Raw genomic sequence first — 24,330 nt, 5'->3', positions numbered from 1 at the left:
AGAGGATAAGCAGCTTTTTTTTTCCTGTTTGTGGAATCTGGGAAATAATACATAGCACAGATCTCTGCCAAGCTATCTTCTTTCTAAATGCTCTCAAACAAGCCAACCTGCTATTAAGTTAAGCTTTGGAAAAGTGCACAGTGACCAGTGTAAATATTCTGTTAACCAGTAGTTTCTCTTCTGTATATTTCTTCAACCAGCATTTTCTGGGTGGGAGCTTGTACTGGAATTGTGCTGTGGATTTTGTCACAAAAACATTGTTGCAGTAAGTGCTACAGAGAGATGATGGGTATAGTTTTCTCTGATGGCCCTTGGTTGGCTAGGTCTGCTCTTTGGGATTTCTTGTTTTCTGAGGAGAGCTTTTGTTGCCAGGAGATGTTAATAACCTCTGATATGTCGGTTTATTATTCAGACTGTACACCCTTGTGTAATAGATTTGTGGAAAATTGCCTATCCAAGTTATCTCATTTAGTGTTACAGCGGTACAAAGGAAAGTAATATTTGGGTTTGGAATGTTCTTATCAAGGTTGTGGTTTCCTTTGCCTATAATCCAGCCATAAGTGGTTCAGTATACTAGATCTCTCATTTGTATTTCTTTTTTCACTTTAATGAGGAGCGTTTTTTTAGTCTTTATTCACTGTCTGCTTCTCTAGAGTAGTATTTTGATAAACAGGTATTTCCTCCTTCTCCTTTTTTCTCCCAAATTTACCCTAAATCAATTTCATATTACATGTTTGAAAAGGGCTTTAATATTAAAGAAAAAATTAAATGAGAGCCACAGTTCTGAAAGCAGTAGTTAGAAAACAAAAGCACTGCGGAAGTGCCTTGAAGCTTAGAGAGGATGTCAAGTGAACATAGTCACTAATGAAGAGAAGGAATGACTGGCTGGCCCATAGAGCTGTTAGGGATGTTGGGGACAGGAACAGGGTTGAGAGGTGAGTGAGGAGGACTCTGTAGGATGTATGCACTGGACAGAGCTTTGATATCCTTTGTATGTCAGTCTGGCCTGAAACTGAAAATGCAAACAAAAACTTAATCACTAGGTGTGTTTGGGTGTTCCCACCTTGTTTTAACCTGTTAATGTAGTTAATCACTCTGATCAATAGTGGAAATGGATGACTGAATATCTCTGTAAAAGTATCTTTGATTTAGGATGTCTATGGAATGTATTAAATGTTTATGGAAATTTCCAAAGAAAAGCCTCACAGTAAACTGCATTGTGCCTTTTGTGCACCACAGCTCTGGGATGCAACTTAGAGCTTGGCCCCTGCATCATGTTTGCTCCTTTGCTAGCCGTGCAGGTTTGATCTTACTAATGAGAGAGCTGTCAAGAAGTCTTCAGCTTGATGGGTCTGCGTTCAGCCTCTTGGAGTGAAATCATCTGGTTATAGCAGAGCGTAACAATTTTTCTCCAGATACTTTGAGAGTGACGGGACTCCTGTTAAGCAACGAGTCACCTGCTGGCACTTCGAAGTTGTCCCATGTCAGAGAGGATGTTAGAACTAGTTTAGTTTCAGCTATCTCTCCTAAGGGGATCTAAGAGCAGTCACTCATTTTTAGGAAGACTAAGCAGAAAGGGTGAAGTGAAGGAGTGGGTGGATGGTCTTGCAGATGTGAGGACACAGAGCATGAGGAAGCCAGAGTGAGAAATTTTGCCTTCGGATGTTGGTCACTGTTGTAGAGGCTTTTAACTTTTTTTGCTCTGTCCAAGTAGCGTGGATTTTTTTTTTTTTTTTTAACATAGGCTTTGTAAGAAATTGCTCATTTGTTTTAGCTGTCATGGTCCTCTGGAAGCAAAACTTGAGTAAATTTGAGGTGAAACTTGAGAAAGTTTGTTAAACTATTGGGAAGACTTTAAGAAGTGATGTATGGGGGGCAGGGCGTAGGACAGCATGCCTGGAAGGCTAGTGGCAGTGGGCAGCAGCAAGCATCCCATGCCCTCAAGAAGAGGGAGGAGATAATGAATGTTCAGAAGAGTCCAGATTAAGACTGTTTCTGGATGCTGCTAAAATCCCTAAGCTTAAAATCTTGTGGGATCTGAGACCCGGGTCCAATTCAGCTGCCTTGACAGCCCAAGGGGAGGGGGATGCTCAGTCAAAGCTGTTGCAGCTTAAAATGAAAAGGGAGTAGTAAGAAAGAAGTGACTGAATGGTATTAAGTCATTTAAAAAAGATAATTCCTTAAAAATGAAACAAACATAGTGGAGAATTAGCAAGACAGGATTCTTGCTCACCTTGGAAAGCTAAAAATCTGTGTCTTTTGGACTTACAGAGATTAAATGTGTCTTTTGAAGTAGAAGAACGGAAAGCTAAATTTGATTCTGCAAGGGAGATAATACTTCATGGCATTGCCATTGAAATGTAGCAGTGGTTAGTTTAAGCCCCTATTCTGACTCTACTAACAACTCTTCAGCATCAGTTGCTTTCACTAGTGATCTGTTTATTTTTGAATCCCATTCTCCCAAAATGAGGATGATCAATCTGTTCTGCCTTAAGTGATTGAAAGGCAGGCTTGAACTTGATAAGAGACTTGTAGCCTTCTTTTTTGCTAACAAGGCCTTCAGCATAGTTTAAAATGAGCAATTTAAAGAAATGATTGAAGTACTTCACCCTCAATATCTTCTTCCGAGAAGACTTAAAAGTTGTCGCACCTAATAGCAAGTCTGCCAATAGAGGTACATTTTAATGAATAACTGAAAGACTTGGTACATGCATTAATACAAAATGTTTCTGAAAGCAGGAGATGACTTTGCATTAGCTACAGAAAACATTCTTTGGGGGGAAGAAGAGCTCTTGATTCTATATCTGAAAGGAAAATGATGGAATATTGTGTCCAGGCTGCCGAAGTGGCCCTCCAGGAGCACAAAAGGAAACACAAGTCTTAGCCATGTCCTCAGTCACTAAAAATAAAATGAGTGGTTTAGGTGCAATCAAGCTAAACTGCTGATGTATCAGTTCGCTGTAAGCAGTGAAGTAGAGAAGCAAAATGCAGAAGTTACAGAAGCATTCTGTCAACCTTGGAATTGGTCTAAGGACTTGTTAGAAAAAGGAGGTAGGCAACAATTTTTGACTTAATGGAGCTCTTGAGAAGATTTTCTCTACACTTAAAAGGCTTTTCATGGTTCTGAAAAGTGTAATGGAAACATGGGCCAATTTGCATGTACCATCTGTTTTCATCAATACAAAAGGCAAACTCTAAGGAGAGGTTCTGTGCAACTTTGGTACATATGTTTTTTAACTCTGACAGAATAGCGTCTTGTACCATGTGCGTTGTTGGAGAAAACTTAATTTTGAGTGACAGCTTCCAGGTTTCAAGGAAATATTCTTCCTGTTCTTAAAGACAGGACAGGACAGACTCCCCAAGAAAGCATGCAAGAGATTCAAAAGTAGGAAAAATGTAAGATGTAGCTACCTATAGAGAAACAATTCAGTAGCTGGAAGATACCAAGTCGAATATGCAATGCAGCTTGCCCTTCTTGGGCCCTGTCTGTGTTCCTTCGTCTCTTGACAACTGTTCTTTTTTCAGCTCTGGGGAGATCAAATTCATTCTACTTAGGAGTAAGATCTGCTGTTCTTTGAAGGATGAAAGAATGGTATGGATAGAGAACAGCAAGAGCCTTAGCTCCTTGATTCCTAATTCAAAAGTTTGCGTTAGGGCTTGGCTTTGAAGTTGTTTGGTTTATTTTTTGTTGAGTCACGAGCAGGGGAAGATCCGACCTTAGCTTCTAAGCACATTGATTGTGGCAGTGCCAGTCATTTGTAATGAGAATGTTGCAGTCTACAACTGTATGAGTTGGATTTTCTGAAAAGAGGTGTCCCAGAAGAAATAATCTTAGCACACTTAAAAATAAGTTCTTGATAGCACAGGAACTTCTTGCTGTGTAGAGTCTGTTAATGCAGCAAAGCTATGCATCTTGAAGAAAATCACTGATCAAAAATCTATTTAGTCCAATCACGTGTAGTTCACATTGGGTTTCTGACTTAATTTTCTTTGCTTTTTGTTTGTAGCAGGTTTTTGTATGTCTGTAGGCTAAAATCAACTTCCTACCATCTATAGTCTCCCTATGGCTTAGCAAAACCTTTTAAAAATGTTTAAAGAGGTCTGATTTTAGTATGAGAGATGCCACGTGTAATAGCTACCATTGTTTGCTGTTCAAAGGCCATGTCCAAAATAGAGAAAGCCAGTTTCAAAAGCATCTATGGAAATAAAACCTTGCGCAGGAAGAGGCAGGAGAAGCAAATGTTAATTCCATGGTTGGAGGTGAGAAGTAATCATCCTGATAAATGATGGCTTCTTTCACCAAAGATTAATTTAAAGCACAGTCAATTTGAGGACAGAGTTGTGACTGAGTTGAAGGATGGGTCATTTTGTATACCACCAACGGCTATAAATTGGCTTAAACTTTCATGAGATTTCTTATAACAAGAAGTACAGAGGTATAATTACCCTTGCTCTTCCTGCTTTGAGATGTGGAAACCCAAGAGGACCTCTCTGCTATAGACAGGATATAACTTTTTGCTTTTTGAACTGATTCTTGAGTGAAAAGGTACTGTGTGAGTAGCCCGGAGTCCAAGCGCAGTGCAATCACAGTGAAATACCTTCACAGTGAAATACCTTCCTTTGAAGCTGAGTGCAGCTGAGCCTGAATGAGCCAACGTTTGTGGAGGCTTATGGATTTCAGAAATGCTGCCATTATGGACGTTGTATCCATAGAGATATAAAGGTATGTGAGAAGAGTCCCACACTGACACCCTCTCCCCAGTAGGCTTTTCTGCATAGCAAGAATACCAAAAGCCCTTTGAGAAGGAAGTCAAAGAACTTGGCAGGGGGTGGAAATGCTGGTACTCTGTCATCCTTATCACATGCCAGTAAGACTTGTTTTGATGAGTCATGCAGGCCTTTATGATGGCACCAAGTTTCTACCTTTGCGTGTTTATAGTTGTTTGACTGTGAAGCTAGAGCTGTGTGGGCATATTTGATCCCTTTTCTAGGATCATCTTTTAAATGTTGCTTAAGAGTTTCTACCAATTTGGGCAGATGTAACATGTTAATCACTTGCATGTGTTGTTCATAAATGTTGGGGGATGCCTTAAAGGCAGAGGTAGAAAGCAGTTCAGAAGCGTGCCTCGGTGTGAGTGTGATGGGAAGGTGTGGAGGGAAACTGATTTTAGAGGGGAGGAGAAACTTGGGTTACAGTGTCTGTGTCTAAGTTTCACCAGCAGTCATACTGCTGATCCCTCAGGTCAATGGGATGTCAAGAAGTTAAAAATATCCCAAATCCAGAGTGTGACTGGGCCTTAGCACAGAAGTGAGGCTGACCTCCCTGCCACGTCTGTGCAAGACTAATGCAAAGAGCTCCTGTGGCTGCAGTCCCTGTCTCTGTGCTGATAGGAGCACATGAGTTTTAAGGGTCCTTCCCTACTACCTTCCCATTGTTCTTGTGCCCAGAAAAGCTGTGAGGAATGGAAAGCTTTGGTATCCCTCCCCACCGTGCGCCAGTTGTCCTTGCTTACACCCTGTCTTTGTATGCCTTTCCTGAGAACTTTCTCTAAGACTGGTCCAAGCAAAACTTGGAGCCTTCTGAAACTCTGCCGTTTGTGCAGCCGGTAACCTTTCCTTTCTTGAACTATTCCTGATAACTATGGGCTGGAAGGATCCAGATCCACTTGGTGGGAGATGAAATGGCTGAGATCTTGTCCAGCAATGAGTTATTTCTGTAAACTACTGAGCAGGAGGTTGCTGTTAACAGAGGTTTGGAAAATATATTACTATGTTTCCCCCTCCAGAAAGCCCCTCACCCACTCCCACCCCAAATGGCTCTAACAATTACCTGTCTCTGATAATATCCAAGGAGAAGGCGACTTGACAGCAAGTCAGTGTGTGCTTCACAGCAAAATAAACTTTATCCCTTGTTTTAGGTTGAAGGTGTGGCAATACTGCCTGAACTGGCCCTAGCTTCCACTCACCTCAGTGCAATTGCCATGTCGTTCTTTTCTTATACAAAGTGATAGCTCTACCTTTTCAACCAGCTTGCGCTGCTGGACTCTCATACATGTGTTAGAGTCCCTTTCTCTTTCTATGGATGAGTTTTGTCTACTCAATCAGCCCTGAAGGAAGAGATGCAAAGAAGTCAGTTTGTTTTACAGGCATGACTTCCATCAGGGATCTAATGTGGAAAAAACTGTCTGGAAAATAATACCGAGTGGCTTGAAATGCGTATTACATACTCCCTCCTATATAGATGGGAGCGTGTGCATGGGGGGAGAGTTGGGGGAAGAAACAGGAGTGCCAAAGGTCTGTTCTTCACACTTGACTGGCAGATTAAGTTCTTTCTCTCTGTGGTCCTTCCTTTTGACTAGATGTGATGCTGTCACTGGGCTTTTTCAGAGTGGGGTAGGCTAGAGTTTGGGTGTAAATGCAACCGACAGTTAAGAACAGAATAGCAGTTTTGGAAACAGCAGATATATTTGCAGATAATAACAGAAGAATCCCCCCACCCCCATCTAAATCTTCCAGATAATCATTTTTATTGAGGGAATCTACCATGCTATGTGACTGGGGAGTGGAGGGGATAAAAATACTTTTGGAGTTGAGGGTGAAGGATTTAGGCATAAGTCTGTAAAAGAGAAACCGCAGGTGGAAGTGTAGTATCTTCTGAGTTCAATGTCATGCTTAATTCATCCGAGAATATGCTTCTTATTCTGGAATAATACACATTTAAAAATGCAAGTACTTGGTCTTACTTCTAGGATTTTCATTTTACATCTGTCAAAAAAGCTGACTAAGAAGTGTTAGATGAGCCTAAGAGGCATAACAGGACATTTCTTGTAAAAGAGAAGGTAAAGGCTGTTGTGCTTCTGCTCTATGTTTATTCAGCAGGAATGGCTCCTCTGATTATTTATAGTTTATATATAACATCCCAGTCACTCTGGTAGCTCAGCACCAGGCCTAGGCAGAAAGTTCATAGTCTCCGCAGTTCAGTTCTCTCTCTCATTTTGACCTGATGACTGGGTTTCTTTGTTTCTGCTTTGACAACAATACTTTTCAAAGTGGCATCCTGGAGTTTGTTGCCAGTTCCAGACCCAATTTTAGACTTTGCATGAGGCTTTTTTTAATGGAGGGAGGGTGAAAAGCTATCATCTAGCCCTGCAGAACTCCCATAGGACTACTTTCTAGAGCATGGACAATTTAAAGGAAAAAACAAAATAAAAAGAGCAGCCAAAATCGTGCTTTTCGTTATGCTTCATGCTTACTCTGTTAGCTGGGGTGAGGGGATTAGCTGCTGCTGAAGGCATAATTGGTCTGGGAGAACATTTCTTACGGTGGTGTGTCACAAGGAGAGAAATTAGGCTATGAGGGATTAGACTGAATTTATGGTCTTGGCAGTTTGTGGAGGGGAAGTCGGAGGTGGGAGAGTTGAAAAGCATACTGTACAAATTTGATCTGGTGATACTGTGAAACTATTAGTGCCATTCTTAATGGCTATTCTGGAATACTTCTGGAGTCACTACTTGGGGAAAGTGAGTTAAAATGTGTAGTGAGGAACATGAATTTGTGTGTCTATAACTGTTCTGTAGCTGATGTCTGACTGCTAATGTGCCACAGTGTGTTTCATTGAAATGCTGGGGCACCTGCTAGTCCAAGCAAGGAGACATCTGCTCTTCGATGCTCTTAGAAGAATCTCTGTCTGGGGCCCAAGTTTTTTGGGGGGGAGGGAGGAGTAACTAGAAATCCCTCAAGAAAGTAAGGAAGTGCTGTAATCACTCAGAAAAGGTGCTGGATGGGAAAAATGTTACAAAGAGTTACTCTCATTTGTTGCAGAAGCACTTATGCTCAAATTAGCTTGTTGATGGGCATATCATAGGTGCCTTTTGAGATTTGAGTGAATGCAGTTGATCATAGGAAAATGAAGAAGTAATGCTAGACAGCTCCCATTTCTGAAGAGCAAACACTTGTGAAATAAAAAGCTCCATCTGCAAAAAATAAGAAGAGAAATCTTTCCTTTAAGAGGAGGAGACCTTTTCTGAAAGAGGAGGATCTGTTGCCAGGAGAACTTTAAGCTTGAAGTACAGCTGAGAAAGGGAAGAGATGTAGTTAGCAAGGAAGTTTCTTAACTAGCAAAGAGCTGATAATTCTTTCTCAGAAAAAGTTGATCTGATGTGTTTGGGCTTGTCTTCTTTGTAAGAAAATTTTGGGAGGATCTTGGGGAATAATCACTGGTGGACACAGGATAGTGAGACGGATCATGAACAGAGGCACTGCATGGCAGTACTGGCATTCAGAGAAGTATTTGACTAAAGGAAGAGTGGAGAGAATAGAATAATTTTGGTGAAGTGAGTTGTGAGACATTATTGCTGCAGCAAATATGATGGGCAGAAGCACAGTATTGGGAGCAAACAAAATGACCTGCATGCTCTTTGAGTCATCCTTTAAAAGCTACATTGGTCCTTAACCAAGTATCTCACAGCAAACTCAATAGGTCAGGGCAAAGTGAGGAAAGACCAGAAAGGGAGACCCTTGTTAGGCAGTGGTGGTTAGGTAGGAACTAAGAGTTGTGAGAAGAGATGAAACACAGGTTTTGTTGAGGGTTTCTCTGCTGATGAAACAGTCTGATTTATGGTCCTCTCTGTTGGTTAGGCTTTCCTTCTCCTGAATATGCTATTTGAACAGTATGGGGCAGTGGTTTTATATAGAGTAATTTCAGTTAGCTACTTGATTTGTGCTCATGTGCAAGTACTAGCTCATAAATGAAAGCTGTTAAAGCTAATGCAAAAGCCTTTACCTTCAAATCTGTGTTTTAATGTGAAGCTCGGGTATGTTTTGGATCCCAACGAAGTGCTGGAGAGGATGGGTCAGAGTTTTGCATCAGTACTTACTGGCTGCAGTTTATTCTGGAACGGCAGCAGTTGGGCAGGGTGGGAAGGCATTGAAGAGTATAGAAGTAGTTACACAGGTGGTTTTAAATTCAGTAAAACTGGAAACCAAGCAGTTACTAGAGTGTATGTATTAACTTCTGTGAACTAGAGCAAAAAGTGTTCAGATTAGTGAATGAGGGACTGAAAATCTGGCTCCTGAGACTATACTCTGGTGAGAGAGATGATTCCACTCTTTGTGTCACAAGCCACTGAGGCTTAATTAACACTTAGAAATTGCTTTGAAATCTTTGGGTGAGAAGCTATGAAGTTCAAATGATATTTGATTAAATGCAAGGAAAAGCAATGCTTTTCTCAGAGAATAATTAGGATTTGAACTTCTATTACAAGGAATCATTTTCTGCTCTGGAGGTGGGCCTGTTCTGATCAGCATTCTTATTGTTCATGACAATGGTTTGTTTTGGATAGTGGAGATGCATGGGCTAGGAGCAGCAGCTTATGTGCTATGTACCGCATTGAGATAAGAAGCCTCCATCCCAATGACCAATTAGAAGTTCAGCTCCCCTGGTATGTTCAGCTTTACTTTAGTATAGCCGATGTAGTAGACTCTTCAGGGATGTTCATTAAATCAGCTCTTAACACACTTAGAAAAGTGGTTGATGTTTACCTCAGTCAAGAAAATTGATTTAAAATCATTTAGAAGGTATGGGGGAAAGCTGGGAATGAAAAGGCACTTCCTGATCTTCTGCTACAAAGCAGCCTGTCCTCTTGTCCTGCACTGTTGAGTGAGTGTGGACTGCTTGCTGGCAGGAAGAAAGGGACTGCAAATGTCGCTCTTCCTTCCCACACGATTGTGTTGAGGCAGCAAGGCATCTTTGGTTGAAGGGAGGCAGAGAGGCTAAAAGGGCTGAGGTAGCTGCTGTAGGCTTGTCTGTGCTTGGCTCCTTCAGTTGCTACCTTCAGTTATAGCCCAGAAGATACTGGCTGGTGGCCCATACTTTTCTGTCTTTCCCAATCCCACTTGGAGATGTTTAAATCCTGGGTGATCTGTCTTTTCTGACTCCTGCTGATGAGAAATATGGAGTCTAATGTTGTTTAAGAGGAAAGTAGTAACGGAAGAGTTGGTTGTGTAAAATCAGACAAGCTGTCCAAATGAAGGCTGGGTAGGAGTTTCTTTTACACTCAGAGATCCAGAGGAAGATGAAACCCTTTTAAAGGTGTTGGCTCCCACTACTCCCAGGTATCATTCACTACAGGGTTGCCTGGGTATTTCCCCACTACTTAGATTTCCTGTGACTGTATGTGGTGATACACATTTTCTGTTCTTTGGGGACAGGGGGGAAAATCTTGGGCTGTTCTGAGAAAGGAGCTAATGTGAGAAAGGAGCAAGAGAAACCTAACGTTTGTATGCACAGTTGATTAACTTAAGGTTAAAAGGTGCCACAACACCTTCTCAAGCCATTTGCCAAATATGGTCCACAACTTCAAGCAGATTGGAAAGAATTTGGTAATTTACTTGTGACAGTCTTGCAAAATACTGTGAACAGGAAGAAACCTTTCTTTCAACAGTGACTTAAATCAACCCCCCACTGTTAAGATTGCTCACTAACACACTGTTTTGTAGTAATAAGTACTCGTGAGAGTTTTGCAAGGATGAGTTAAGACTATATAAATGCACAAACCGGTTACTACTACTTCAGCCATCTTCTGTCTAATATCTCAAGATTATTTTCACGGCTGTTATTCCGGAACACAGCTTCATAGCATTCTTCAGTATCCATCTCCATGCTGCCAGTGGAGGAACTAGAAAGGTCACCTATGAAACTCTAGCGGTATTGGTAGGAGAACCATTTTATTTCCCATGTACATCTTATAGACCATCTTTCCCAAAAGCTGTCGCCTTGAGGTAGAACCTATTTTGTTTATATATCATAACGCTGTTCATGGAGAAGTAGTTTGACCAAAAGTATCCTGTAAGGTTAAGCTAAAGGATCTAATCATGCAATTTGTTCAAAAATACAATCTTCCAACTTGCTATACATTTTGTCTAAAGAAAGGAAAGCCTATCCACTTTTAGATCAGTCAGTGGTGGGAGACAAATGTAAAGGTTAGAAGACATTGTTTGTGACCTTAAAGGAGAAGCTGTTTTTTCTGGGGAAGAGAACAGTGCTGCAGGGGATGTGGGGGAAGGTGTTGTAAGGATAGTTCAAAATTGTAATGGTTTTCAGTTTTACATAAATTTAATTCACGATGGTGGGAACACCTTGTGAAATGAGAGATTCAAAATCAAAATGAAATTATTTTTGAGTGAGAACATGACCTCTGGAGAGTGGTGCATACCAGATCATGCTGAGGATAACCTGACAACCTTGATCACCCTCCAATCTGAAAAGCAGTTTGGCATTGCAGGATTGGAGCGATATACGCATGCTGAAACACCTGCAAATCAGACTCAAGGAGCAATCAAAGTATGATAAACATTAATTAGTATAATACCCAAACCCTTAATGGAGGAAGTTGATTATGCTATCTCACTAGGGATTTCTTTCTGTCAAGGAAGGTGTAAGATGACAGTTTCTGATTACACTTACTCAAACATGAAATAAGACTTTAAAAAACTGCTTAAATATGAAGGAGAGAGAAGAGCAGAAGGCAAACAAGTTGATTTTTCTTTGAGTGATTGAACTTGCTTGGCTTTTTGTTAAAGCTTGCACTTATGCTTTGTGCCTTTCAAACTTATGAGGTGAATTGCCTTTGTGAACTGACTTTGAATGCTTTCCTGGATTGCTGTAAACTGTAGATGTCTTATCAGCTTTTCTTTTTCTCTCACCATCTTTATCTTAAGTTGTTGGTGGCTGCTGGGGCGGAGGTGGTGTCGATGGGTGGTGAGAGTGGGGCTCAGGCTTCTTAGAACCCATTTCTGACCATGCCGTCATTGCTGCTGGCCCACCACTGTGTGTAATGACATCTGTGTGCGGTAAGGTTGTTGTAAAGCACACTCCAGTGTCTCATAAAATATTATCCTTTGTTAGCCAGCCAGAATACACTTAGATAGTCTAGCCCAGCTCTGTAGGCCTGTTTCAGCCTCGTGGACTTAAGTCTTGAGTTATGGGTACCAAGGGTGATGCACTGATGTTTCCCCATGACTTCAGCAGCTTGAGGAGCCGTAAAAGTTCATGGCCTTTTTTCCAGAGGATTCTCACAAAACTTAAGTTGAAAAAGTTTGATCTTTTCTCATTCTCTGCAGCATAAAGCCAGAAAAGAGCTGCCACATGTCTGCAGATCCAAGGAGAGAAGTGCATAGGGAAGGGGCTCTGTAGCCTGAGAAGAAGGATGGGCAATTAGCTCCCTCTGCACCACCCTTGTTCTAATGCTTTCATCATGGGATGAGGTCTGTCTTCCCCTAGGAGCTAGTGTCTCCTCACCTCACTGTTGGTTTTCTCGCTCTTGGAAACCCACTGAATCTTGTCCTGGAGGTTTAATTGTACCTCGCTTATCAGTAATGGTATCTTGCTGATCTTGACATTGGTGTTGTGGAAGGATCAGTGGCAGCCAGCCGTTGTTACCCTGCTCCAGCACTAGGCCACTTGTATTTTATTACATTCGTAGACTCTACAAGAGCCATAAACTCAGTCCCTTCTAATTCATACCTTCTGCAGTAAGGAAGAAATTGAATAAAAGCACTTGTTGGTAGGAAAAGGCAGCTTGACTTTTAGGAAAAAAGCCAAAGGTTTGTAGGACAAACTTATTGCACGTACCTAGAAGTTTAGAACAGGTATGTGAGCATCTCCCTGAAAACCCTCAGGGCTGGAGCCTAAGCTGGGAGGAGACCAGAAGCCTGACTTACTGTGGTTGTGTACAGGCCTCTTTTAAGGAAAAAGTCATTTAATACTCCAGCTCCTTTATCCTCCTGTGCAACTTCATTTCTCATTCTGCTTTGTAATGTTCTTTCTCCTTGGCTGATCACTTACTTTTGTACTTCAGACGTGAAATTGAAGTTCTTTGGTATTCCAGAGAGGTCTGCTTCCAGCCTCTGCTGCCTTGCCTTTCTCATTCACCTTGGTATGAAGCTCATCTCTTCTCTTCCCCCCTCCAGTCCCTCCCCCCAGTTCTGTAATCCCCATCACTTTTGGGTGATGTGCACACTCAGTGCCACAGTTCCTGTATGCTGTGATGCCCCCCTCCAGCTGAATTCTGTCATTCTTCAAACTGCTTTGCTCAGCCACACTTCGGGGAGTCCATCAGCCTGCCTTCAAACCTCCTCTTATTTTAAACTTGTTTCTAATCTTGTCTGATCAAATACGGATAATGAAAATCACATTGCTTTTTTGGCATTTTGGTGTGCTGGGAGACCCTCAAAGGAATATAGGATTATCATTTGTGCTGGCAATTTACAGGCTGTATCCAGTGTCCTGGATGCCAGCTTCCTGGTGCCTCAAGTCTTGTCCCTGTGGGAATAAGAGAGCAATCATTCTTCCCCTATGAGCAGACACACATGCAACATAGGAGGTCTTCCAGTAACTGTCCAAGTGTGAGGATTATCAGAGGAGTCATAAGGAGATAACAGGAAATGATCTGCTCTGTGGCTTCAGGTGGGATAGAAGAGGCAGAGCTGGTAAGGGAGCTGGTGAGGTCAGAAGAAGTATTCCTGAGAGCTACTGGGGCTGTTGCAAGGGAGTCAACTAAAAGGGATGGGAGCTCAGGGCAGTGAGGAGGGTGTTAAGAGAAATGAGATCCAAGCTGAGGGAGAGGGGGAGAAGGCCTTGACTGCAGAAAGAGTTCAGAGTGTCAGAGAATGTGAAAGCTTGAGTCAAAGCAGCTGAAAGATTGGCTTTAATATCTGCATAAATTAAAAAAAAAGTCTGCATGGATTTAAAGATAATCCACTAGATAGATTTAATCTACTGTATGTATTACTTCCCCAAAGAAAAGCACTGGGAGGGGAAGGTTGGTTTGGCTCTGTGCCCAGGATTTGAAGGCAGGTGGTATATTCTGCCTTTTGTGGGCCCCCTTTTCACTTGTTCCAGAGCATGCATACTGCCAAAGGTTGTCGCTGCCTGCCTGCTCCTTCTTTGCAACTCCGAAGTCGCATTGAATCTAACTAAAGGAGTTTCTCAAGCAGAAAAGAGCACCGAGAGCAAAATAACCCAGTGATGACTAATAGGATAGGCATAGGGTAGGTTCAGATGCTAATAGCATTCTCCACTGTCTGAGCACAAGGATTCTGAGGGGCAATAGGTGGGCCGTTTTATTAACGCTTACCCCTCCTGCCCTTCGTGCAATTGTCTTTCAGATAAAACTCACTTATTAAATGGAGGCTGAAGTCTGAATGCAGCCCTGCTTCAAACACTTAGCCGCTGAAATCCTTGGGAGCAGACCTCTCCATCCCTTCATGTTTCCCCTCCTTGCAAACACCAAGGTGACTCCTTGGTGTAAGTTCAGTTTCCACAGCAGTAGAAATACTGAAGTTGCTGGAGGACCCTTGAATATGAGTCTTTTTTTATGTGTTCTTTTTTTAGTATCTGTATAGTACATTGTCTTTTTAAACTAACATACACGGCTATAATTTGAACTGCACATGCATAAGTCATTCGTTTTTAGGACCCTGTACACATGATGGGAATTTGATGGATTAGTTGGATTGAGGGGGCTTAGTCATTTTTCATAGCTACCCTGGTCAGCAACAAATAGATTAATTCTTAGGCTTGTATGTATTCCTTCTGTGCTGTATGCCTGCATCTATACCACAGCAGATGAAGGGTTTTGGCAGATCTCCTAAACTTGGTGGGATTAGACCTGGCTAATCCTAGGGTAGGAAATCACAGGAGAAAGTGCAAGGTGCTGCTGGGAATAGCTGTAATGATTTGAAACACTTGAGCTAGTTCTGGACAGCTTCCCCAGCTTGTGCTGAGGGCTGGCTGGCTGGCTGATATTGTCTGGCTTTGGGTGAATGCAATCACTCTTGATTTTGTGGGGGGGCGGTGGGGGCATAGTATGGATGGATGAAGCTACAAATGTCCTCCCTTCTGGACGCAGCATTACTGTTACAGCTAGGACAGAGGGTAAAGGGTTAATTACACAGTAATGGTCAGTCACAGTCTGTTTTTTTAGGGATGCCTAATTTTTAAGAGTGGTTCCAGCAAACCTTAAATGAGCAGGATGTACGTGGCCCTATGGGCTCAGAGCTGTTTTGCTTTGTGTTCTTCTCTTGCCATCCATGCAGTATGGGAGGCATTAGTAACCTAGCAGCGAGGAGCACTTTGTAATAGCCAACACATTGCCTGTGTTTGGGGGCACAAAGGGAGTTGTGGTACTGTTCCTCCCTTCAACCAGATGTCTAGTAGGATGGATGGTAAATGTGGAAGTGGTTAGGGGTGACAGGTAAAGATAACTGGGATTCTTCATCCCTCTAGAATCTGAGGAGTGGACAGTTATGAGCATCTCTAAAGCACAAATTATCTGTAAACCAGCTCTTGCCATGCTTCTGTGCATTAAAATAAGTAGAGAATTTGGAATGTATCTCATGCTGCAGACATCTTAAATGTTGGATCTTGACAAGATTGTGGCAGAACGGGCCTTCTGAGACTGGCCTGTTGCCCGCCACAGAGTAGCTTTGCTCTGAGTCTCCTTCGGTTGTTTGCAGTGCCACTTGCAGAGGTGCTCTGTGGTGCTCAGTTTTGGGACTGGGTATGTGTTGTAAAAGCTCCTTTGCTCTTCACAGCTGGAGAGGGAGTGAGTGTGGGAGAAGGGGGGATACCCAATGAAGCAGCAGTGATAATGTGGGATAGGAAAGGGAGCATTTGACCATCTCATTCCACCTGCCCAAATTCATGGGGTAGGAAGGAGGAGAACACTAACTGGTTTTCAGGCCTGAGCTTGGGTGACTATTTGCTTAACTTGTCCTTCTGGGAGAGAAATGTATGCCTTGTTGGCCCCTGATAATTGCATCTGGGAGTCAGCAGAGTAGTGGCTAAAAGGCAATTGGTATCCTGCTTTTATTGGAATTTCAGGAATGCTTTGAGTTCTAGAAAACTGCTAATGGAAAGAGGTTACTCATAGCTGAGAGGGAAAGTCGCATGGATTTGAGGACAAGGAGCAAAGCAGAAATAAATGATCAATTGTTTTCTGCTTTTAAGGAAGTAAATTGTTTTCTGCTTTTAAGGAAGTAAAAATATGCAGGGGGCCCCCAGGAATAGTGCTAATAGTGTCAATCAATGCAATTATGAAACATCTAGAAAAAAGATGAACTGTGAGGTGGGAAAATTTGATGGGGGGAGCAGTTAGGGAAGACTTAGATCCTTCTGAAGTGTCTCATACTTTAACAGAACTAAGCAATGAGATGACCTTGTGACACATGAAATTGCTGCAGACAAGTGCTAGGAAATGCACACCGAAAGGAACAACTTAAACTACTCTGAGAACCTATCAAGTGTATAAGTGATATGGCCCTACTCTGTTAAGACAGAGGGAGGGTGTAGGAAGAGAACCATGAACAGATTTGTACTTAGTGCTGGTACAAAATACAAGCTGTTGGGATTTATTTAAAATAAAAGGATGGAGAAATGGAGAAGAATACTGTGAGGCAGGATCACATGAGCTTCAGTTTTGCTCATCTCCCACTCCAAAAAAAAATAAAGTAGAACAGGTGATTTGCTCTCCTGCTGTATGCCTAGGGAAGGACTTTCATGCCTCCAGAGAGAGGGGAGCATGCTTATGAACAAACAAAACACTTGAGGCTGTTCAGAGCAAGAAATTGAGGTTTTTCAAATGATACTAGGTGAATAGGCTGCTGCCACTTACTGTTTTTTCACTACATACAACTAAAGAGGGCCCTTTTTTACTGTAACAGTGAATGTGTTGCACCAAGTGAAAATACTTGAAAAGACAGGTTTAGTACAATTTGAAAATGGGAATCACGGATCATTGCTGGTGTCAAATTGGTTGCTAGAAGGAATTATACAAATAGAATGAAAAAAACTTGGGGGCTCACTACTTCAAAGCAAAGAGGGACCTTTGGTGAAAGTTAACGATAATACCTCAGATTGAGTTTTACATGCATAAGATGATCCTCTGGAACTCATTCCTACAAAATGTTGTTAAAGTGGAGTACTAGCTCTTCCAATAGATCATATAGCCAAAAAAGTATTCTTTGCTGTTTTCATAAAGAGGAGTGAGGATTCAAAACAATTGTCAGTCTTTGAGTTTGAAGCTAGGGAGTACCTACTAGTTATGTGAGGGGAAGAAAGGTCTTTCCTGAGCAGGCAACTCTGTAGTTGTCCTGATGTCGATGTCTGGTCCTGATGTCGATGTCTGGTCCTGATGTCGATGTCTGGTCCTGATGTCGATGTCTGGTCCTGATGTCGATGTCTGGTCCTGATGCCTCTCCTGGCCACTGGGCTGAGCCTCTGTAGCAGTTTCCTCAGCACAGTAGCGTGTGCAGTGTGATGGTGGTTTCAGTCCTACCCATAGTTGCAAGGTGTCCACTGAAAGCTTTCTGGGAAGGGAGTGTGTCCACTTGGTCAATGCAGAAGTGCTTAACCAGTAACTGCTATCGCCTGCTGTTTCAGAATGCTTTTTATCTCTCAGTCCCAAAGCATTTTTATTGCTGATCTAATAATGCAGAAATTATGCAAGTTAGTGTGCATTATTACTCCAAACGAGGACCTAATGTTGTTTTACTGTTGTGGAAACTGAAGCACAAAACTGTGAAGCAGTGTGGCAAAAGTCATGCAACAAGCTGCTGGTAGAGCAGAGAATAGGATGGGCCCTGTGCGTCCTGAACTCAGCTCATTAGTGTATGCCGCCTTTCATTTTCAACAGATCGTTTTTATTAAAAATGTGTTGGCAGCTGATACTAGCTGTGGCCTTATTGTTAGCAGTATATGTAATGAGGTGTAGGGCTTGCAGCTCTCCAACTTTCTCTACCTTGCCTCAAACAGAGAGGGGAATGTTGTGCTGTGAGTCGCAGGCTAAACTTAGTTTCATGTTAGAGTATAGAAAACTCTGTGGGACCAAGAATAAGTGTATCTCAGCCAGTACTAATCTTACCATACGAAACAATCCAAACCACTGAGATTCATATCCTTCCCCTCAAGCTTGGGCCCTGGCTGTTGCATAAAAATCGTTGGCTCTTACCCTTAAGAAATATGCTTGCTCCTTAGGATCTCTCAGCGGGTGGAGGCCAGCCGGACGCAGCTTCAGACAATCAGTGAGAGAGTCACGCTCGCCCAAGCAAAGATTGAGAAGATAAAGGGCAGCAAGAAGGCTATTAAGGTAGTGACCACAGTTGATAGCTGGCCTTTGAAGACTATGTAGCCTCCCTTCTACCTTCCACCTTCCCTCTGTGCTCATGATATGAACTCTGCAGAGCAGGTGCTTGGCTTCCCCAATTGCAGCCTGTTCACCTCTCTGCCTTGCTGCTGAGCAGGAGCTATGATCAGAATCCTCTTCCTGACTTGGCCAATTGATGAGTTTTTAGACCGATGAACTGCACATCTTCTGGACTTAAAAGGCCTATATAAGTTGCTGCCAAAACAGCTATTTGAGAAAGAGAAAAGGCGTGTGCTGTGCTAAACCCGACAGCCTCTCATTTCAGTCTGTTAGCCATTTAGCTACTTGCACGGGAGTTGTTGGAGAGCCTTCCCTTCAGTGCATGTTAATCCTGTTGAGCCAAACAAAACTCTAGGGAAAATCCTCCTTTCCCCTTTCTTGCTCCATTTATTACAGTGTCTACACTTCCTTTCCTGTCAGTGGAAGCCTTTTTGCCTATGACCTCCTAGTACTTCTACAGAGAGAAGTTCTGGCACGTGGACTTTCAAAAGTGACAGCCCATGCATGATCAGGTCCATGCAGATAGCCCTTAGGAGCCTGTTGACTCCAAAGCAAGGCTGTCCATTCCTGCTGGCAGTGCAGGTTGTATGCAACAAGTTGTATGTTAGGCTCCTTGTGTTTCTGTAGTGTAGGATTGCTTAGTTGTTGGGATTTTTTCAGTTCCTCCTTGTCTCCCTACAGGTATTTTCCAGTGCTAAGTATCCTGCCCCTGACCGATTGCAGGAGTACAGCTCAATTTTTGCTGGCGCAGAGGACCCAGCTAAACAGAAATGGCCAAGACACAAGATTCAGGGCAAACACCGAATGCTGGATGAGAAATCCCTGCAGGTAAGGAAGAAGAGAACAGACCTTGAGACCTAGGACATAGGCCAGGGGCAGAATATCTGTTGTATTTTCAGTGTGACCTGTCGGGTTGTGTGTGAGAATGGGCTGGGAAGCTTGCAGAGCTGCTGTTTTGAAGCCTGTGTCAGCACAAGACCTTGGCTATGGATGACTGGCTGCTCTGAGTGCCTCAGACTCACTAGAGTAGTTCTGTTTTCTTAAACGTGATTGTTTCCTGCAATAGTGCTAGTGGCTGCTGCTGGGTCTGCTTAAGACTTTGGCTGTGCATAGCAAGGCAGCTGGGATCAGGCTGATGCTCATCTGAAAAATAGCTTCTGAAGGCTCTCTGTTATACAGCAATGGTGAGAAGGGAAAGATACTTGTGAGTGTGTGAGGAGAAAAAGAAGATGCTGGAGCATTTTTCCTGTTCCAGGAAAGGATTACACTTGGATATTGTCCCTAGCTGTTTCCCAGCTAAGTTTTGTGACGTGGGGATGTAGAAAGGTCATTTTCCTTTTTTACATCTTCTGTTTCTGTCTTGCTTGTCCTATGCCTTGCCTTCAACTATTGTAGGTTGCAAGCTCTTCAGATACGACCTGAATCTCTCACTACCCAGCACAGTTGGGAGTTCTAAGTGATCCCATAGCACATATGTCTGTAACTGGTGTTGCTGAAGGAGGAGCTGAAGTATAGAGTTCCCTTTTAGCCTGTGGATTGAGTGGCAAAGAGAGTCCTCTTAAGAAGATCTTAGAAGTTGTAAGCTTTGCAAGAGATGCTGCCAAGGGATTCTCCAATTTGGGTCAACGCTCTCTTACCAGGGTTGGAAGAAAGGGAGGAAGAGGCATTGTGTTCAAAAGATGTTGTGTATGTACAGTGCCAGGTGTAGCAGATGTGCTCTTCATGACAGGATCAGCTGGACAACTTCCCTGCTTTCCACCCCTAAAGAGACTTCCTGTCTCCTCTCTTGTATGCCCTGGCTCAAAAATAAAGCTGCCACTGAAAAATTCATCACACAAAACTTTCCTGAGTTTTTAATGGAATTGAGACCTCTTTACAGTGAGGTAGTTATGAATATTTCAGCCAGGCCAGGAGAGTGGAGTTGCTGGCCAGATGGACAGCCAGCAGACTGAAGTGGAGTTTGTAGTTCTTTCAAGCCCAGGCAGTAGCCCAGGGCACAGTTGCATGGGACCTCCTGCTGGCCAGCTAGGGGAGACCCGTTTCCCTGGATTCTCCTTTGGGATTGAGTTTTCTTGGGTCTCTGACTTTGTTGGCTTCTCCCTGCTCACCCTACCTCATGCAGTGGTTTTGTTACTCTTGCCTAGCTCAAACACATCTTCTGCAACTCTTTTGTGGAACTGCAACTCTTCCATGGGAGCATGGGGTAGAGCAATGCTGCTGTGCCAGCAAGTGGCTGTCAGCTTATGAATGATAGAAGGGCCTGTGTGAGCATCAGTTGGTGAGCTGAGTGGGACTTGATGTGGCCAAGCACTGATCGTGTTCCAGGGGGACAGGCTGCTCTTGTCCATAGCTGAGTAAGGAGCCTGATGTGCCTTGCAGTAATGAAATGTGACAGAGGGAAGTCTAATGTCTGCATTTACGCCCTCCTCAATTATTCAGGGCTTTCAGCAGAGGCTCTCTGCCTGTTTTCACTCCCAACAAGGGACTCTTTGCTGGGAGCAGTCACAGTGGCCTTTGCTAACTTCACACACACGTACCCCACCAGGAAAGCAAGCTCTGCTTTTGTCAGTTTAAGAGAAGTGGTGCCTGTGCTGGATGCTGAGGGTTTGTGCTCTGGAGGGACAGTGGTAGAGTTAGAAATGTATGTAGTGCTGTGATTTTATTATTTTAAAAAGCCTCCCTTCCAGGATATTTTCCTTTCCCCTCCCAACCCCAAGCAAATAAACTCAGCTATTATGACAGTGTTTGGGTTGGTAAGACAAGCACTTAAGGATAAGAATCCCAGAGAGAGGACCTTATAGCAAGCCTAACTCACTTGCTTTGCACATTGCTGTGGTAGAAGCTAGGCTGTACTAAACTGTGAGTCAGCTGTAGCTCAGTTGGGCTTTTCAGATGTTGGATGCTGTGTTTGCAGGTGGGAGCTGTTTGCGAGTGCTGCAGCCGCCTCTCTGGAGGCTGGGAGGTGTGGGGGGTTTCCACCAGGGTGTGGGAGAAGTGGCCTTTCTGGGGTTTGGAAGAGGTCCAAGCAAAACTTGCAATCCACCACTACCGTAATCTTGATAGTCTTCTGAAATACTGGTAACTAAACATGTCCTTGTGAATTCTGCCTCTTTCAGAGCTCACGATGGGTATGGGGAAGCTGAACCAGCTTTCTGACACTTCCTAACCCTCAAGTGCTTGTCCTGCTAGCCTCAGCACTCTGTTAGCATGAGAGGGAATGGGGTTACTGATACATCACCCAAACTCCCTTAACAAGAGTGGATGTTAGCTAAACTTAAGAACCAGGATGACTTTATATATTTTAAATCTTTGGCTCTTATGGGAAAAAATGCTGGAAATGCAGCATATTTAGGAGTGTGATCCTGCCAGTTGTTGAACCACCAATTCTGCCAGGTGTATAGCACTCAGGAGCCCCCCATGACTTCAGTATATTGAAGTTGCTGAACTTTCGGCTTAGGGTCTTCAATGTCACTAGAAGAAAACTCATTTCTAAATGACATGTTAACTTGTGGAACTCACAGTTGCATGATGTTGATGGTATACAGCTATTCTGAATTTCAAAACAGAAGTAGGTATTTGAGTAAGACTAGTACTTTGGTAGTATTTATATGAAAAGGATTATATAGAACCTCACGTTCAAAGTGATACTTATGTTTAGTGCTTTTACAGCTGCCTTAAATTAGTCTTAGAAGTAAATGTAGGTAATAGCTGGTGTCTCACTTCACCCTTAGTGACACGCAGTCTTCCAGTACTAATTGAAATCTACAAGGAGAGAATTAAAAAAAAAAAAATATGGCTCTTGGGCTAAGTGTGTGTGAACAATTCCAGCAAAAGTGTCAGTACTCCCTCATGCTTAGAAGTTAAACATTGGGAAATGAATATTAATGATCAAAAGAACCTTTATTTCTGAATCTCTCCCTCTGCAGTCTCTAAATAACTATATATTTTTGACTACTTGCTGCTGCAGCAAAAATTCAAGATGTTAATTTGAGTATATTTTTCACAAGTTGGAACTCATTATTTAAAAAAAAAAACAAAAAACAAAAAAAACCTCCCAGCTCTTTTCTTATAGCACTTTATGGGCTCAGAGCACCATACAAACTCTTAGTGGATTAACTGAGCTGTGACTAAGCCATTTCCCAGGATTTCTGGCTACCAAATTGAAGCCTGAAATTTCAGTCAGCAGAAACTGCTTATGTTGCTGAGATACGGTGTTAAAACTGAACCAGCAGTACAGTCTCCACTTTCCCCATACAAGTGCAAAGAGGGAAGAGGATTCAGAATGGGACAGAGTAGAGATACTGGAAGTAGAGAGGCAGTAGGAAGCGGTGGACAGTATTTGAAATAGCCCACTTGATCATCTTCTGGCAAGAGAAGAAAACTAAGTTTGTGGCCAGATTGCCTTGGTTAGTGCTCTGGTGTCTTCTGGTCTGAGAATTTATCAGCTTGGAGCTGTGAGGCTGCTGCTTATCCTTCTTTCTCTGAGAAGAAAGAACAGAGGAATTGGGGAAGGGCTGAGGAAAGGAGTAGAAAGGGGTCTGGGATGAAGGTTCGTGGTTTCTTAGACTGTGAAGAACTGGCTGTTTCTGGGTTCAGGAACTAACTCCCCTCCTTACTCTAGTGTGATGCACAGAGCAAAATGTGTTCTGGGCACTGAGCAGCATCCCCCAGAGCATCTGGCAGCAGGTGCTGTCATACCAGCTGAATGGTCTGATCTGGGGTGGCAATTCCTGTGCTCTATAAAAGTCAAACAGTTCAGATGTAATAAGCCCTTTTCTAAAGGGAGTTCTATATATTATGCATGAAGTTTTAGAACTGAGAGAGAGGAGATTTCAGTTCATTAGAGTTGAAAACTCCTGCAAATCCCTCAGGCTTTGCAGAACCATCTGGCACATGTTCTCCTCTGCACACTCCCTTCTGCCCGATCTTTTGCCTAGTGCAGGCACCATTCTGTCCTAAACTCTTTTTCCTTCACCTTTCCTGCATACCCCACAGGTGGGATTAGTCTCTGAAATAACAGCTGAAGGCAGCAGAGGGGACACAGTATAGATGTTTGAGGAAGGCTTGCCTGCCTGCAAATGCTCTAGAATATCCCACTTGGAGACACTGTAGCAAACGGCTTTGTAGACTGAGATGCTGGATCCCTGTCTCTGGCTATAGAGCCTCATTGGTTGTTTCACTCTGGTGAATCCTTACCACAGAAGCACCTGTTCAAGATGACCCATCCATGGCACCAGCAGCATGTGTGGGACTGTGATGCTGTCCGTGTGCTTCCTTGCTCAAAGGGGGAGGGGGAGCAGTAGCATTCCCAGACCATGCAGTGGATCCAGCAGTGTGGCTTGTGGTGGCTGGGGAGAGCTGTTGCAGCTGCTGTGCTTTGATAGTGTCTTGCTACCTGTTTTCTGTCTTTTTGCAGGAGAAACTCAAGTACTTCCCTGTGTGCGTGAGCACCAAAATTCACCAGGAGGATGATGCAGAAGAAGGTCTTGGCAGCCTCCCCAGGAACATCAGCTCCCTCAGCTCCCTGCTGCTCTTCAACACTACAGAGAACCTGTGAGAGCTGGAGCAGTGCCATGCTGTGGCACTGGGTGGGAACACACACCCCTGCAGTGTCTCAGAGGAGCTCTGCCCACCCCAGGGACAGCAGTAGCTCCTTGCCTTCCTGGGTACCTTGTGTACTAGGCTCCCAACAAGACAGGGCTTGGTACCTCTCCACTGGCTTCTGGCTAGCAACTCTTTCTTCTCCCTTCCACCACTGGGGTAGAAGGAGTTGTTTTGTCTGCATCTGATCTCCACTCACCTGCTTCTCAACTCAACTTCGTGCTTCCTGTCTGTGATTTCCTTTCTCAGATTTTCCTGTCATCCCCCTATAATTTTTTTCCAGCCTAGAGAGCTGCTGTTACTCCTGCCCTTCTCTACCTTGTGTGTCTGCCTAGGCACTGCACCCTCTCCTGATTGATGGTAACTCACAGGGGCCTTTTACCACTGTCACTGCTTTAGTGTCTCCACTGCCTCAACTGCAGATCCCCTTCCTGTTGGGCTTTGCCTCTTGGTTCTTCCTCCTGCCCATACTGAAGGGCTTCTTTATGTTCACCCTTCTTGAGCTTTCACCTACTGAACCTCCTCT

General features: G+C 43.3%; 1 protein-coding gene across 1 annotated transcript in view; it reads left to right on the top strand.

Moving 5' to 3' along the window:
- WASHC1 (WASH complex subunit 1) overlaps positions 1 to 23,760 on the top strand; it is a 39,262-nt gene extending 15,502 nt beyond the window's left edge. The window contains exons 4-6 of the mRNA XM_064514781.1: positions 18,035 to 18,146; positions 18,885 to 19,031; positions 23,620 to 23,760. Of these exons, the coding sequence (XP_064370851.1) occupies positions 18,035 to 18,146; positions 18,885 to 19,031; positions 23,620 to 23,760 (400 nt within the window). The remainder of the gene's footprint in view (positions 1 to 18,034; positions 18,147 to 18,884; positions 19,032 to 23,619) is intronic.
- The last annotated feature ends 570 nt before the right edge of the window (positions 23,761 to 24,330 follow it).

Source organism: Dromaius novaehollandiae, chromosome 1, assembly GCF_036370855.1.
Source record: "Dromaius novaehollandiae isolate bDroNov1 chromosome 1, bDroNov1.hap1, whole genome shotgun sequence".
Lineage (NCBI taxonomy): Eukaryota > Metazoa > Chordata > Aves > Casuariiformes > Dromaiidae > Dromaius > Dromaius novaehollandiae.
This window is presented reverse-complemented; position numbering and strand designations above follow the sequence as displayed.